This window comes from Saimiri boliviensis, chromosome 17 (genome assembly GCF_048565385.1).
Source record: "Saimiri boliviensis isolate mSaiBol1 chromosome 17, mSaiBol1.pri, whole genome shotgun sequence".
In the NCBI taxonomy this organism is placed as follows: domain Eukaryota; kingdom Metazoa; phylum Chordata; class Mammalia; order Primates; family Cebidae; genus Saimiri; species Saimiri boliviensis.
The window spans coordinates 16546694-16563776 of record NC_133465.1 but is presented as its reverse complement, the minus strand read 5'-3'; the positions used below and the strand labels follow the sequence as shown (position 1 = coordinate 16563776).

The window sequence follows — 17083 nt, the reverse complement described above, 5'->3', positions numbered from 1 at the left end:
GGCTTTTTTAAAGGAACTATTTTTAGTCCTTTTTCTTTTATGTTTGAGTTTTGTTTTATTACTTTCTGTTCTTTACTATTTTATTACATTCTTAGAGCTTTTATTTGTGGATCTTTTCTAACCACTTGAATTAGATATTGATATTGATTTTCAGCTCTTCTTTTCTAATTGTTTAGGGCTATCAGAACTATGTCACATTTTTTTATATAGCATCTTCATAATTTTTGAGTGGAAAATATTTTATAATTTCTATTGTGATATCTTTTATCCTTGGGTTATTTTTTAATGTTTTTGTTAATTTTATGCCATTTGGGAATTTTCTAGCAATCTTGTTGACTTTAATTCTCCTGTGGTCAGACAACATGCTCTGAATTATGTCAGTATTAGCAGAATTTTGTAAACATTTTGTGCTCTTGAAAAAATGTATAGCCTAGGTATTAAGTACAATTTCTAGAAGTGTCAGAAGATTAAGTTTGTTAGTTATGTTAATATCTATATACTTATAGCTTATTCTGTTGTTTGAAAAAATTTTTTTAAGTCTGCTAGTAAGACTAGATGTTTGTTTTCTATTTAGTTCATTTAATTTTTTTTCTTTCTGTATTTGAAGCTGTTATTATGTAATACAAAGTTATCACTATGGTAAATTGGCTTTTGTCATTATGAAGTATCTTATTTCTTAATGGTTATTGCCTTAAAGTCTGTTTTGCCTGATATCAGTATTACTACAGCATCTTTCTTTTGGTTGTTGTTTGTATAGTACATCTTTTTTCATCTGCTCACTTTCACCTTCTGTGTATTCTTGTACTTTTTGTCTGTATTTTCTAAGTAGTATATTGTTAATTTTTTAACCAGTCTGATAATTCATGTCTTTCGGGTTCAGTCTCTTTGTACCTAGTACATTTACATAATGTTTAACTATGCCATTTAACTGTGAAAGTGTTTTGCCCATTCTGTATTCTTTTTCTTTCCATTCATGCTTTCCTTTAGATTTATCATCTTTTGGCCGAGCCCAGTGGCTTGTAATCCCAGCACTTTGGGAGGCCGAGGCGGGCAGATCACCTGAGTCAGAAGTTCGAGACCATCCTGGCCAACATGGAGAAACCCTCTACTAAAAATACAAAATTAGCTGGGCATGGTTGCACACGCCTGTGATCCCAGCTACTCGGAAGGCTGAGAGAGGAGAATCACTTGAACCCAGGAGGTGGAGATTGTGGTGAGCCGAGATAGTGCCATTGCACTCCAGCCTGGGCAACAAGAGCAAAACTCCCTCTAAAAAAAAAGAAAAAAAGATTTATCACCTTTTGTTGTTCTATTTCCCCTCTCTAGTCACTTGGTAATTATAATGTCTTAAATTATTTGTTCAGTAGATAATCCTGAGATGAAACCCTGCATCCGTGATTCAATAGTTATATGTAGGTTTTTCCCTCTTCCCAAGCAATAAAAAGATCTTAGAGCAGCTTATTCCATTTAACCTCACATATATTATTGAAATTATATATTTTAATTCTATATATGTCCAACCATGTAAGACACTTATTATGTTTTATGCAGGCAATATTTATTTAAATTTACATTTTTGCCTTTCCTTTCTCTTCATTTTTTTCAATGCTGAGCTTGTATCTGAGATTATTTTTCTTCTGCCTAAAAAACATCCTTTAATATTTCCTTTTACTCAGATATGCTTATCCCGTATTCTCTTCTCTTTTTTTTCCTGAAACTATCTTCATTTGACCTTCATTTTGAGGGGATCTTTTTGTTAAGTTTGGAACTTTAGATTGGCAGTTATATTCTTTCAGCATTTCAAAGGTATCATTTATTGTTTTCTGTCTTACATAGAATCTGTTGAGAAGTGAACCATCTGTCTAAACTTTTATATAAAAGGCAAGGCAGCAATATTTTCGGCTTTGTGGAATCATAAGGACTCTGCTGCAGCTACTCCACTCTGCCAATGTAGCACCAAAGCATTTACAGGCAACACATTAACCAAGTAGTGTGGTTGTGCTCCACTAAAACTTCACTTACAGACTCTGAAATTTGAATTACATACATTTAAATGTGTCACAATATCATTCTTTTGACATATTTTTCAACCACTTTAAATGTAAAAATTGGCTAGATGTGGTGGCTCATGCTTGTAATCCTAGCACTTTGGGAAGTTGAGGTGGGTGGATCACTTGAGGCCAGGAGTTTGAGACCAGTCTGAGCAATATGTTGAAACCCCATCTATACTAAAAATACAAATTTTAGCCAGCCCAGGCATAGTGGTGTGATCTTGGCTCACTGCAACCTCCACCTCTCAGGTTGAAGTGATTCTCCTGCCTCAGCTTCCCAAGTAACTGGGACTACAACAGGTGCCTACCACCACACCCGGCTAATTTTTGTATTTTTAGTAGAGACAGGGTCTCACCATATTGGCCAGGCTTGTGTCTAACTCCTCCTTGTGATCCACCCGCCTTGGCCTCCCAAAGTGCTGGAATTACAGACATGAGCCACCGCACCTGGCCCTGTCTCTCTTTTTTGGCTGCTTTTAAGAGTTTAGTTTTACTATTGTGTGCTTTAGTATAGTTTTCTTCATATTTCTCACACTGAAGATTCATTTGGCTTCTAAGGTTTGTGACTTGAATTTTTTTTGGTCTGTTGTGGAAAATTCTAAGGTATATTTCTTTGACTTAGCTTCTATCCATTCTCTCTCACTCCTCTTTTTAACCTTCTAGGACTCTGATTACATCTGTGATAGACCTTTTCACCCTTCCTGGATGTCTCTTATGCTTTTCTAATGTTTGCAAGTTTTTCATCATTTTTTGCCTCAATATGGATACTTTATACTGACCTATCTTCCATTTTGCTAACTCTCATGTGCTATCTCTACTGTGCTCTTGTCTCATACTTTAAGTTACTATATTACTTTTTCAGTTCTAGAATTTTCATTTGGTTATTTTATACTTTACAAATCTTTGTGAGATTGTTAATCTTATGTTCTTAAACATAGTTATTCTAGTTATTTAAAGTTTATGTCTGAGACCTCAATTATCTGGATTTATTTTAGATTTTAGATCTGTTTCTCTCTTGATTTTTTTCCCATGTCACTTTTGTCTCTCTCTCTTTTTTTCTTTCTTTCTTTTTTTTTTTTTTTTTTTTGAGACAATGTCTTGCTCTTTTACCCAGGTTGGAGTGCAGTGGTGCCATCTCAGCTTACTGCAACCTTTGCCTCCAAGTGATTCTCCTGCTTCGGCCTCCTGAGTAGCTGGGACTACAGGCACATGCCACCACACCTGGCAAAATTTTTTTTTGTATATTTTAGTAAAGATGGGTTTTGCCATGTTGCCCAATCTGGTCTTGAACTCCTGACCCAGGAGATCTGCCCATGTTGACCTCCCAACATGCCAGGATTACAGGTGTGAACCACCACGCCTGGCCTTGTCTCCATTTAGGCCTGTTATTTTTGATTGGGTGTCAGGCATTGACTATGAAAATCTATGGCAATAAGAAGAGGTTCTAGATTATGCAATCTTTCCCATAGAGAATTAATATTTGCTTTTGTCAGGCTGCTAGGCTAGGAGCTATAACAATCTTCAGTCGCTTTAATTCAATGAGAAATTTAAATGAGATGTGTTTTAGTCCTTGAGCCAGCTGGTCTATTTCTTAATCATTCTATTTGTAGGGCTTGTCCCCTTAAGGCAGGTGTCCCCAAACTATGGCCTCCTAAGGCCATTTATCCAGCCCCCCGCTGCACTTCAGGAAGGGGCACCTCTTTCATTGGTGGTCAGTGAGGGGAGCACAGTATGTGGCAGCCCTCCAACGGTCTGAGGGACAGTGAACTGGCCCCCTGTGTAAAAAGTTTGGGGACACCTGCCTTAAGGTTCCATCCAAACCCTAGCTTTTCCAGAATTGTCCTTTTTAGAGGACCTAAATCTGTCAGTCTTTCTTGCCCTATGAGTTTATTAAAAGTTCTGCTTAATTATTCAGCATCTCAGTCATTTCTTAGAGAATTAGCAGGCATTTGAAGGGAAAAATGGCACCAAATACCTGGATCCTTTTTTTTTTTTTTTTTTTTTTTTTTTTTTTTTTTTTTTTGAGACGGAGTTTCGCTCTTGTTACCCAGGCTGGAGTGCAATGGCACGATCTCGGCTCACCACAACCTCCGCCTCCCGGGTTCAGGCAATTCTCTTGCCTCAGCCTCCTGAGTAGCTGGGATTACAGGCACGCGCCACCACGCCCAGCTAATTTTTTGTATTCTTAGTAGAGACGGGGTTTCACCATGTTGACCAGGATGGTCTCGATCTCTTGACCTCATGATCCACCCGCCTCAGCCTCCCAAAGTGCTGGGATTGCAGGCTTGAGCCACCGCGCCCGGCTTACCTGGATCCTTTTTTTAGTTTTCATTCTTCTCTTGTAATTTTTAGTCTTTCTAGCTTTCAGATGCTTCCAAACAGACTTTGTTTCTTTTTTCCAACTTTTCAAATTGGTCTCAGCAATTAAGTTGGTACAAATTACTTAATCTGACATCCCTAAAGTGTAGACCTCTCAAATATAAGAGATTTTATTTCTGTTTTTCACTCTTATTGTCTGGAACTAACATTTTGCTTTCACTCAAGAAAGATGAGAATTTAGTGCATATAAAATGAAATTTCTGCAAGTAAATTTATTGAAGAAAATTTCTAATTGCTAATATAATGTTTTTGTACTCTAAGCTTTTATAAATTTAGTGCATTTTGTAGCAAATTTTTCTGCTTTCCAACTTCTTATTCTTTGGCCTTTTAAATTTATTATTAGTTCCTGAATTCCAAATTGGTGCTACAGATATGTTTTCTATAGCTTTTCCTCTTATTTTTTGTTATTTTTGAGACAGAGTCTTGCCGTGTTGCCCAGGCTGGAGTGCAGTGGCACAATCTCAGCTCACTGCAACCTCCACCTCCCAGGTTCAAGCAATTCTCCTGCCTCAGCCTCCCGAGTAGCTGGGATTACAGGCGTGTGTCACCACACCCTGCTAATTATTTTTTTTTTTTTAGTACAGACTGATATCAACCACATTGGCCAGGCTGGTCTCAAACTCCTGAGGGTGATCCACCCACCTCGGCCTCCTAAAGTGCCGGGATTACAGGCATGAGGGATGGTGCCCAGCCTTCTTTTTTTTATTTGTTTATTTTGAGACAGGATTTTACTTTGTCACTCAGGTTGTGGTACAGTGATGCAATAATAGCTCACTGCAGATCCTCTAACTTCAGCTTTCTAAGTATTTAGGACTATACATGTGTACCACCATGTCTGGCTCATTTTTTATTTTTTGCAGAGTCGGGGCCTCACTGTGTTGCCCACACTGGTCTTAAACTCCTGGGCTCAAGCAGTCTTCCTGCTTTTTGGCCTCCTAAAGTGCTGACATTACAGGCATGAGCCACCACACCCAGCCTCATAGCTTTTTTTCTGACAGCAAAAGGTTTTTTTTTAAATCAGATTTTGGCAATATAATATCCTAGGACAACAAAAAATATGCTAAATGAATTAAAACCATTTAAAGGTAAAAGAAAAGAATGATTAAAAAATAGCAACAGCATAACAGAAAATTAAATTTTGTAAAATTAAAGTAATTTAGACAAATTGTACTGCTTAAAAGTGAGTTTTAAAGTCATAAAACTGGCTGGGCACAGTGGCTCACAGCTGTAACCCTAGCATTTTGGAAGGCTGAGGAGGGTAGATCACTTGAGGCCAGGAGTTGGAGACCAGGCTGGCCAACATAGCAAAATGCTTTCTTTACTAAAAATTAGAAAAATTAGTTGAGTATGGTAATGCATGCCTGTAATTCCAGCTATTTTGAAAGCTGAGGCACAAGAACCACTTGAACCCGGGAGGTAGAGGTTGCAGCTCAAAAATAACATAATAAAGCTATAAAAACATTCTACCATCTGCAAGCATTTTTACTGAATTTATATTTAAACATTGAGGCACAATTACCTGAAAATGAATTAGAAGTTTTAAAAAGCATTAAAGTATCTTAAACATAAAATATTGCATACACAAACAAGTTGTAAGACCAGTACTCCACGGTTTTTTTGTTTTTGTTTTGGTTTTTTTTTTTTAGTGAATTTAGAGAAGCTGTCAGGAATGTTCTTAGGGCCATAAAAAAGGTGTAAAAATCTACCCTTAATTAATAATTATCACTATTTGAAATATATGTAAGTATAAATATTAATTTTTGACTAGTTTATTGTTCAACTGTTTGAAAATCAGTGTTTTTTTCCATATAAGTTTTATTAAAAGGTATGTACAAAGACTTGAATAAACTATACTGCCAGTGAAATTTGAGAAAGCCCTAACAAGCTAGTCAATCAAGAATGAGAACAAATAGAAAGAAAGTATGGTTGGGAACTAATGTCTGGTTTGTGGAGTAAATAGAAAGCAAGGAAGTATGACAATTTTTGAGTTTGTCAAAAGTTGAAGAATACCATCTTAAATAGTTGGCTCTAAACCATGAATGGACTTTTTTTTTTTTTTTTTTTTTTTTTTTTGTTTAAGAGACAGAGTCTTGCTCTGTCACCTAGGGTAGTGTACAGTGGCACAATCTTGGCTCACTGCAGCCTCCACCTCCTGGGATCAAGCAATCCTCCCACCTCAGCCTCTTAAGTAACTGGGACTACAGGTGCACACCACCATGCCTGGCTAATTTTTGTATTTTTTTTTTGGTAGAGACAGGGTTTTGTGCTATGTTGCCCAAGCTGTTCTCAAACTCCTGAGCTCAAGCAGTCCTCTCACCTTGACCTCCCAAAAGTGCTGGGATTATAGGCAAGAGCCACTGTGCCCAGCTGAATGGACTTTTTTAACAGGAAAGTTTCATTGAATTTACTTCTTTAGTTTTTACTAAACCAGCCTCCCTTAGCCCTCCCATCTTCTCCCTAGAAAACAGTCAGTGTGAAATCAATTAAAACCACATATTCATTATCCGTATATTTATTACTTCTATTATTCAGTTTAGTGAGATTTCCCCATCTTAGGAAAGGAATTACTTGATTTTTCTCCTTTTTACCCCAGACCTGGAGAGCAAACCTGCAACCAAGAATGCTACACGAACAAAGGATATTTCTGAAGATTTATCACAGCAGGCCATAGTAGAGAAACATACAGAGAATGATCTATGGGATTCCAGAATGGAAGGGTTATGGAAATGGAATGATAGGATATTGAGATTACAAAATAATCAGGAGAATCATTTGAGTCAAAGAATAATTACACTCAAGAAGACTCCCTCTAGTCAAAGAGGCTTTAGATTTGAATCTATTCTTATTCCAGAACCAGGTGTTCCCACAGAAGAGGTTCATAGCAGATACCACACACAAGAGGAAAATTTTGCAGAAAATACGGATTTGATTACAGATACCCATTTGGGAAAGATAATTTGCAAGGAAATGAAAGGCAGCAAAGCCATAAGGCAGACTTCAGAACTTGCTTTGGGGAAAAAATCCACTAATAAGGAAAAACCCTACAAATGCAGTACATGTGAAAAGGCCTTTCGTTATAGGTCATTGCTCATTCAGCATCAAAGAACTCACACTAAAGAAAAACCTTATGAATGTAATGAATGTGGGAAAACATTCAGCCAGCCTTCATATCTCAGTCAGCACAAAAAAATTCACACTGGAGAAAAACCCTATAAATGTAATGAATGTGGAAAGGCCTTCATTGCTTCTTCATCACTTATGGTACATCAGAGAATTCACACTAAAGAGAAACCTTATCAGTGTAATGTGTGTGGGAAATCTTTTAGCCAGTGTGCCCGTCTTAATCAGCACCAGAGAATTCAAACTGGTGAGAAACCTTATAAATGTAGTGAATGCGGGAAAGCTTTTAGTGATAAATCAAAACTTGCAAGACATCAGGAAACTCACAATGGTGAGAAACCCTACAAATGTGATAATTGTGGGAAAGCCTTTAGGAATAAGTCGTATCTTAGTGTACATCAGAAGACCCATAATGAAGAAAAACCGTATCAGTGCAATGAGTGTGGGAAGTCTTTTAAGAATACCACAATTTTTAATGTGCATCAGAGGATTCATACTGGAGAGAAACCTTTTAGATGTAACGAATGTGGAAAAGCCTATAGAAGCAATTCAAGCCTTATCGTACATATAAGAACCCACACTGGGGAAAAACCCTATGAATGTAATGAATGTGGAAAAGCATTCAACCGCATTGCAAATTTCACGGAACATCAGCGGATTCACACAGGAGAAAAACCCTATAAATGTAATGAATGTGGGAAGGCATTCATTAATTATTCATGCCTTACTGTACACCACAGAATGCATACAGGAGAGAAACCTTATAAATGTAATGAATGTGGAAAGGCCTTTATGCGTTCTTCTTCTCTAATTATACATCAGCGTATTCATACTGAAGAGAAACCTTATCTGTGCAATGAATGTGGGGAGTCTTTCAGAATAAAATCACACTTAACTGTACATCAGAGAATTCACACTGGAGAGAAACCATATAAATGTACTGACTGTGAGAGGGCCTTCACCAAAATGGTAAATCTCAAGGAGCATCAGAAAATTCATACTGGAGTGAAACCCTATAAATGTTATGACTGTGGAAAGTCCTTTAGGACTAAATCATACCTTATTGTACATCAAAGGACACATACTGGAGAAAAACCATATAAATGTAATGAATGTGAGAAAGCCTTCACTAATACATCACAGCTTACTGTGCACCAACGAAGGCATACTGGAGAGAAGCCCTATAAATGTAATGAATGTGGAAAGGTTTTCACAAGTAACTCAGGCTTTAATACACATCAAAGAACACATACTGGAGAGAAACCATTTAAATGTAATGACTGTGGGAAAGCATTTAGCCAGATGGTACATGTCACAGAACATCAGAAAATCCACAGTGGAGAGAAGCCCTATAAGTGTGATGTCTGTGGAAAAGCCTTCAGGAGAGGTTCTTACCTTACAGTGCATTGGAGAACACACACTGGAGAGAAACCCTACACCTGTAAGGAATGTGGAAAGGGTTGTATTACTGTATCACAGCTAACCCTACATCAGAGAATTCATACTGGGGAGAGGCCCTATAAATGTGAAGAATGTGGAAAAGCCTTCAGAACTAACTCAGACTTTACTGTACACTTGAGGATGCATACTGGAGAAAAACCCTATAAATGTAATGAATGTGGAAAAGCCTTCAGGAGCAGTTCAAGCCTTACTGTACATCAAAAAATACATCAGAGAGAAACTCAGTCAATATGAAGATGGTAAGTCATTCATCCATATGTCAGCTCCAGAAGATGAATCTTATAAACTATATATTATGAATATAGGAAAATCTTCATTAGGAATTCATCAGAAAGTATACAGAGAAGCTCTATAAACAATTATGTAGGAAATAATAATATTAAATTGTAGAAGTTATAAGAAAACTCTCACAAGAGGAAAATAATGAACAAATGAAAGCTTTCATCCAGATTTCATACTTTACTCGTTTAACAAATTATCTTCAGTTGATTGCCTATATATGTATTTGCCTATTTTTCTATTCATTTATCTGTCTTTTCTTATAAACTTGGAGGAACTTTTAATATATTTTAGGTATTAATCCTTTGTCATTATGTAACATGCTTTTCTTAATCTAGCATTTGTCTTTATAGTTTTTAGTAGTGGCACAACATTTTTTTAAGAAAATATTTATATCATTTTCTTTTTAGATTTTTTTATTTACTCATTTTACTTAAAACAGATCTCCTTAATGCTTAGGTTATACGTAGCATCCTAAATTTCATTTCGAGATTTTGATGATTTTATTTTTTACATTTAAGTCTTTAATTCCCCTGGACTGGATGGTTCTTCATAGGAGAGCAACTCCAAGTGATAATTAACCCATGAAAAGATTTTGAACCTAAAAAGTACTCAGGGAAATGAAAATTGAAATGACCAGTGAGATGAAACTTCCCCTTCATGGATTTGGTAAATGTTAAGAGATCTTTTGCTATTGGGATTTGGGAAACCATGTATCCTTATTTAAAGGTTATATAACATAGTTCTACCATCAGTCCAACAATATACAATTAAAAGTTTATAACATATAAACTCTTAGACCCAGCATTCTCACTTTTGGAATCTGTCCCATAGAAACAAAAGCAGCATCAATGCATAAGAATATAAATAAACATGTTTGTTGAAGTATTGTTTGTAGAAGGGGCAAAGCCCCAACTGCAAACACAGTGAATACCCATTAATATGGGAAACGGTTAGATAAATTGTGACATTCCATATTATGGAACAGTGTGAGAGTAATTTTTAAAATAAATTAATATACTAGCTGATTTCAATGTATTTCCACAATGTATGATAAATAATTGCTTTATAACAGAAATGTATATATACAGTATTTCATTTTTGTTAAAATAATCATACTCATTTATTTTGTATTTATGTGTGTGTGTGATTAGATGCACATGGAGACAGGTATGGAAGAATATACACCAGGCTGTTGATATTGATTACCTTGAAGGGAGGGAGCAAAGGAGAAGTAGAAATGAGGGGAGAGTGTAAAAACAGAAAAATGTAAATGCCGCACATATGGTATAAAACTGTGTATGTAATATTATGTATTTATGTGAACATTTGAGAGAGATGAATGAAAGCATGTTCTCCAAAAAATTAATAATGGTTATTTCTGTTTTAGTGAACTGTCAGGTATTTTTTGTTTGTTTTTTACTTTCTTTTCTGTGTTTTTAAGTTAAATTTTTCTTTACAATGAACATACAATATTTATATAAAAAGAAAAAATCTTTGTATTGGTGCACTTTATTTGTTGGACACCTTCAATGTGCAGGACCTACCCTCAGTGCTGGATATGCAGTGAGGAGGAGAGGTGCTCATGGATCTGAGAGCATGGAAATTGGTTCTTAGGTTACCCAAATTCCAAAAAAAAGTTACTTAGCACCTTGTTCCCACCACTGAGTTTTATTTATAGGAGGTGATAGAAATTCCAGATAGATGAAAAATATGCACAAGAATATCTGAAACTTGTACCCAGAAAGTAGGCCAGAAGACCACAAGCCTCGGAATTTCCACTTTCAACATGCCATCAAAGAAAAGGTCACAATGGCAACAACAGGTGTCTTTATGGATCTATGTAAAGTCTCTCAACTTTGCATAATGAAGTGTAAAGAGAGAAAATAACCTTAATAACTCCCAAGTCTATAAATGAGGACTTGGAAGTTCTGGGAACACTATGAAGTACTTCTGCTAGGAGGGGCCTAGAGTAACAGTGGGAACCCAGAGGCTGTGGCGCGAATACCAGAAGGCCCTAACACACCAAAGACCTAACATCCAGAAGAACAAGGCATGATGAGTCACACTTCAGGGAGGCTAAGAAAAGAGCAAATGCCCATTTCACGATGGCAGGGTAAATATATATTTAACATTGGGAAGGAAGTAGAGGATGAATGATGTGAATTATCTTCCATCGTAAATGAACAACTTGACATTCGGATTAGAATGTCCATTTTTGATTGAAGTTTAATAGTAAAACTTATTAACTGATACTAAGAGACTAATCCTCATTGAAGATAGTTAATTTACCACTTTCTGACTGAAAGTTTGGAGAGTCAGACCTTTAAGAAGCCCTGCTGTCACAGAGTTCAATGTCGCATAATGCCAACACTGTTGGTCCCTCCATTCTGCCTCCAAATCCTCGCTACAACTAAACCGTGCCTCCCATTCCTGCCTTAGAGGCAAGCACTTCAAGATGAGGAACATGGTCAGCAGGTTCAAATGAAAAGTGAAAAGTGTCCGTTGAGTAAGGGACTAGGGATGACCCACACCAACCTGACGAGAGCAGTTTGAGTGGCACAGTGAGCTGGCAGGGTCTGGTTCTTGTGCATGCCGCTATTCCATTATGGGTTTAATTTGTACTTCCTTAGTGGATAATACTGTTGAACACCCCTTTCTGTATGTGTTGGCTTTTTAAGTATCTTGTTTGAGAAGTACCTGTTCAAGACTTTTGCCATTTTTAATTGGGAACTGCTTTTTGCTCACTTGTAGGATTCTTTATATATTCTGGAGACAAGATTTTTTTTAGATGTTTGTATTACAAATATCTGCAGTTACCTTTTCACTCCCTAAATGATGTCCTTTGATGAATATAAGTTCTTAATTTTGATAAAGAGTAACTTTTCTTTATGATTAGTGCTTTTTTTGCCAAGTTTAAGAAATATTTTCTTAACTCAAGGTCATAAAGATATTTTTCTACATTTTCTATCTATTTTATGTGTATGATCCATCGAAATTAATATTTATGTATGGCATGGAGTAGAGTTTAAAGTATTTTTCATACAAATAAGCAATTTTTTCAACATCATTTATTGAAAAATCCGTCTTCCCATTTTTTCCATGAATTGCAGTTAAACATTAATGATAAATCAGATGATCATGCATGTTAGGGTCTTTTGGACTATTCTGTTTCATTGTTCTATATGTTTTTTATTGTACCAATGCCAAATATTTTAAATGAAAACTGGTAGTACAGTTGACCTTTGAACAATTCGGGGGTTAGGGGAACTTACCCCTCACACAATCAAGAATCATTGTATAACCTTTGACTTCAAAAACTTAACTGCTAATAACCTATGTTTGACTAGGGGCCTTACCAATAACGGTCAATTAACACCTATTTTGTATATGTATTATATACTGTATTCTTAAGTAAGCTATAGAAAAAATATGATTAAGAAAATCATAAGGAAGAGAAAATATATTTACTATTCACTAGGTAGAAGTGAATCATCATCAAAATCTTTATCCTCATCATCACGTCGATCAGGCTAAGGTGGAGGAAGAAGTGGAGGGGTTGGTCTCACGTGGCAGAGGTAGAAGTAAACCCATATTTACATATGTGATCCCGCACAGTTAAAACCTGTGCTCAAGGATCAACTGTGTATGTTTTCTAATTCTGTTCTTACTCAAAATTGTCACTGCTATTTTAGGTCCTTGGCATTTTCATATACATTGTTGAATGATTTTTTTTTCAATTACACGATACCAAAAAGCTAGGATTTTGTTGGCATAACATCAAAAACATAGGTCAGTTCTGGAAAAATGAATGTATGAACATGAATATTGAAACATTCAGTCTATGAGTATTCCAACCCTTTTTATTTATATAGATATTTTAATTTCAACATTTTGGGTTTTGTTGTTGTTGTTTGGCCTTGCTTTGTCACCCAGGCCAGAGTACAGTGGCGCAATCTTGGCTCCTCCCGGGCTCAAGTGATTCTCCTGCCTCAGCCTCCCAAGTAGGTGGGATTAGGTGCCTGCCACCACACCCAGATAAGTTTTTGCTTTTTTTTTTTTTCAGTAGAGGTGGGGTTTCCCCTTGTTGGCTAGACTGGTCTTGAACTTCTGACTTCAAGTGATCCACCTGCCTTACAAACCCCTGACCTCAAAATTTCAGCAATTTTTGTACTTTTGCAATGTTTTGCAGTTTTTTTCAATTATAGAAGTTATTGTATTTTTTCAGTTGTAGAAGTTTTGTTAGATTAGTACTATGATGTTTTTGATGCTATGAATGCTATAGCATTGAATGTTGATTATTACAACATTGGTATACAGTATATCTCATATGTATATATACATATATATGGAATAGATTTTTTGCAATCTTTTCCAATTATAGAAGTTATTGTATTTTTTCAGTTGTAGAAGTTTTGTTAGATTAGTATTATGTGTTTGATGTTTTTGATGCTATAAATGCTATAGCATCAAATGATGTTGATTGTTACAATGTAGGTATATAGTATATCTCATATATATATATATATGTGTGTGTGTGTGTGTGTGTGTATATATACACATATATATGGAATAGATTTTTAAAACCTGATCTTATATGCAGTGACCTTGCTAAATTCACTTATTTATAATTGTTCATTCTTTTCGACTTTCTATGTACACAATATGTCAATCTGTGGTAAAGTCAGTTTTATGTCATTCTTTGTAATCTTTATACCATTTTTTTCATGCTTTATTGCACTGGCTAGGACCTCCAGAAATAGTATTTGTAGACATCCTTGCCTTTTTCCCAGAATCTAAAGGAAAACAAAACATTCTACCATTTGGTATGACTTGAGGTGTAAATTTTAGGTAGTCTCTATCACTCAAATTACTTTTCTGAGGTTTATTATCAGGATGGGTGTTGAATTTTATCAAATACATTTTCTGCCACTAATGAGATGATTATAGTTTTTTATTGTTAATGTGCTTATGTGGCTTGATTTTAAACATTGTTTAAAATTGTCATAAAATGCACATATAATGTATCATCCTAGCCATTATTGTGTGTACAGCCCAGTGGTATTAAGTCATATTGTGCAACCATCCATCTCCAGAATGTGTTTCATCTTAGAAAGCCAAGACAATCCCATCAAACAATGACTCTCCATTCCCCACTTCACTCCCTAAATCTATTCCATATGGAATAGATTTAGGAAACGACCATCCTACTTTCTGTCTCTGTGAATTTGACTGCTCTAGATACCTCATATAAGTAGAATAATAAAATACTTGTCTTTTGGTAAATGGCTTATTTCCCTTAGCATAATGTCCTCAAGGTTCACCTATACAAATTGATTTTTGAATATTAAAGCAATTTGCATTCATGGAATAGATTTCATTTTGTCATTATGGGTAATATTTTTAATGTAGTATTGAATTAAATTTGTCAAAATTTTGTATAGGATTTTATGTCTATGTCCATATTATCTTCTGTGTTTTTTTTTTTTTTCTTGTAATAGCCTTGTTTGACTTTATCAGAATTATGGACTCAATATGAGTTGAGAATTCCCTGTATTTTGTTTTTGGTTTTTTTGTTTGTTTTTGGTCCTCTGGAAGAGTGTATGTAAGATGTACAAGGTTGGTATTATTGGTATTGGTATTATTTTGCCATAATTTTTTGTGTAAACATTACCAGTGAAGCACCTGGGTCAGGAATTTTCTTTGTTGAAAAATTTTAACTGTAGATTCAATGATTTGATAGACATAGGATTAATTAGATTTTCTGTCTCTCATGTACATTTTGGTAAATTCTTTAAAAAATTATGTCCATATGATTTCACCAAAATATCTTAGTTACTGGCTTTAAATAGTTTATAATATCTGTTTGTTGTATTTTTAATATCTTTAGGATCTAAAGTGATGTTCCCTTCTTCAGTTGTGGTGTTGGTAATTTATATACTCTCTTTTCGTTTTCTTGATTAGGTTTTCTAGAACTTAACATTTTTTTTAAACCCATCTATTAACTATTATGCAGCTAGTTTTTTCATGCTCCTTTATTTTCTTCTATGTATTTTATTTGGATATAATTTACTGGGATTTTTTTTCTAGCTTCTTGGAATGAAATCTTAGATAAGCAATTTTCAACAATTCTTTTTTGCTAATATTTGTATTTAACACTCTACATTTCTTTAAAGTACCTATTTATAGCTATATCAAACAGGTCTTTAAAACCTTTATTGAGACATCAATTATATATTACAATTCGTACCAGTTTAACTTTACATTTTGATAAGTTTGGGCAAGATTTAGGAAACCTTGTTTATATAGCTACTGCTACAATCAAGATAAACAAAATTTTCACCACTCCTAAAATTTCCTGTATTCTTTCCCAGACAATGCTTCTCACCTCTGACTCCAAAAGCTATCAATCTACTTTTTGTCAATATAGATTAGAATTATCTTTTCTAGACTTTCATATAAATGGAATTACGCAGCATATTCTTCTGTGTCTGCCTTCTTTCTCTCAGCATAAAGTTTTGCGATCCGTTAATATGGTGTGCATCAGTGTTTCATTCTCTTATTGCTGATTAGCATACCATTATATTAATATATGATGACGACAATTGATTAACTCACTCGATGGTGGATGGTTGTTTCCAGTTGGGGGTTATGATTAATAAATCTGCTATGAACAGTCATGTACAAGTTTTTGTGTAGACCTGTATTTTTTCATTTATATTGCATCAATTTCTAGGTTTGGAGTTGCTAGTTCATATGATAAATATATGTAAAACTTTATAAGAAACTGCCAGTTGTTTTCCAGAGTATTTGTACCATTTTACAACCCTACAACAATGTGTGATTTTTTCATGTAATTTCAGCCTTGCTAACTGAATTGTCAGGTTTTTTGTTTTATTTTGTTTTGGTTTTTTTGAGACAGAGTCTTTGTTCTGTTGCCCAACCTGGAGTGCAGTGGCAATCTTGGCTCACTGCAACCTCCGCCTCCAAGGTTCAAGCGATTCTCCTGCCTCAGCCTCCTGAGTAGCTGGGACCACAGGCACGTGCCACTACATCCGGCTGCTTTTTTGTATTTTTAGTAGAGATGGAATTTTACTGTGTTAGCCAGGATGGTGTCGAACTCCTGACCTCATGATCCACCTGCCTTGGCCTCTCCAAGTGCTGGGATTACAGGCGTGAGCCATTGTGCCCAGCCAGGTTTTTTTTTTAATTGTAACTTTTCTGATGTGTGCAGCAGTGCTTTAAGGTGGTTTTGCTTTGCATTTCCGTGTTGAGCATTTTTCGTGTGCTTAATGGCCTTTATATCTCTCCACTGTCAAGTATGTTTAAATATTTTGCTCATTTTAAGAATTAAGTTACTGGTCTTAGTATTAAGTTGTAATGCTCTTTGTTTAGTCTAGATACAAGTCCTTTATCATATATACATGTTATGAATATTTTCTCTCAGTCTTTAGCTTCCTTTTAAATTTTTCTAGTGGTGTCTTTTGAAGAGCAGATGTTTTGGATTTGGATGGATGTCAATTTGTCTTTTTTTTTTTTGTCATACCTTTTTGGTTCTTACTTAAAAATTTTTTAATCTACCCTAGGATCCTGAAGTTTTTCCTCCTGTTTTTTTCTGGAAATTGTATGGCTTTATATTTTATGTTTAGTCCTACACTCAATTTTGAGTTAATTTTTCTGTCCATTAGTTTTGTTGTATTTTATTATAATTCCATTAAAAATATGTTCTAATCTTCATTATAATTTTTATCTTGACCCTTGCTTATTTAGAGATATGTTAATTGGTTGTAAAG

General features: G+C 35.2%; 1 protein-coding gene across 2 annotated transcripts in view; it reads left to right on the top strand.

Moving 5' to 3' along the window:
* ZNF624 (zinc finger protein 624) overlaps nucleotides 1-15770 on the top strand; it is a 40804-nt gene extending 25034 nt beyond the window's left edge. For both annotated transcript variants that reach the window (XM_003929273.3, XM_074388240.1), the window contains exon 6: nucleotides 7024-15770. In XM_003929273.3, coding sequence (XP_003929322.1) covers nucleotides 7024-9245 — 2222 coding nt within the window. In that variant the 3' untranslated portion in view covers nucleotides 9246-15770. The remainder of the gene's footprint in view (nucleotides 1-7023) is intronic.
* Nucleotides 15771-17083: the final 1313 nt, after the last annotated feature.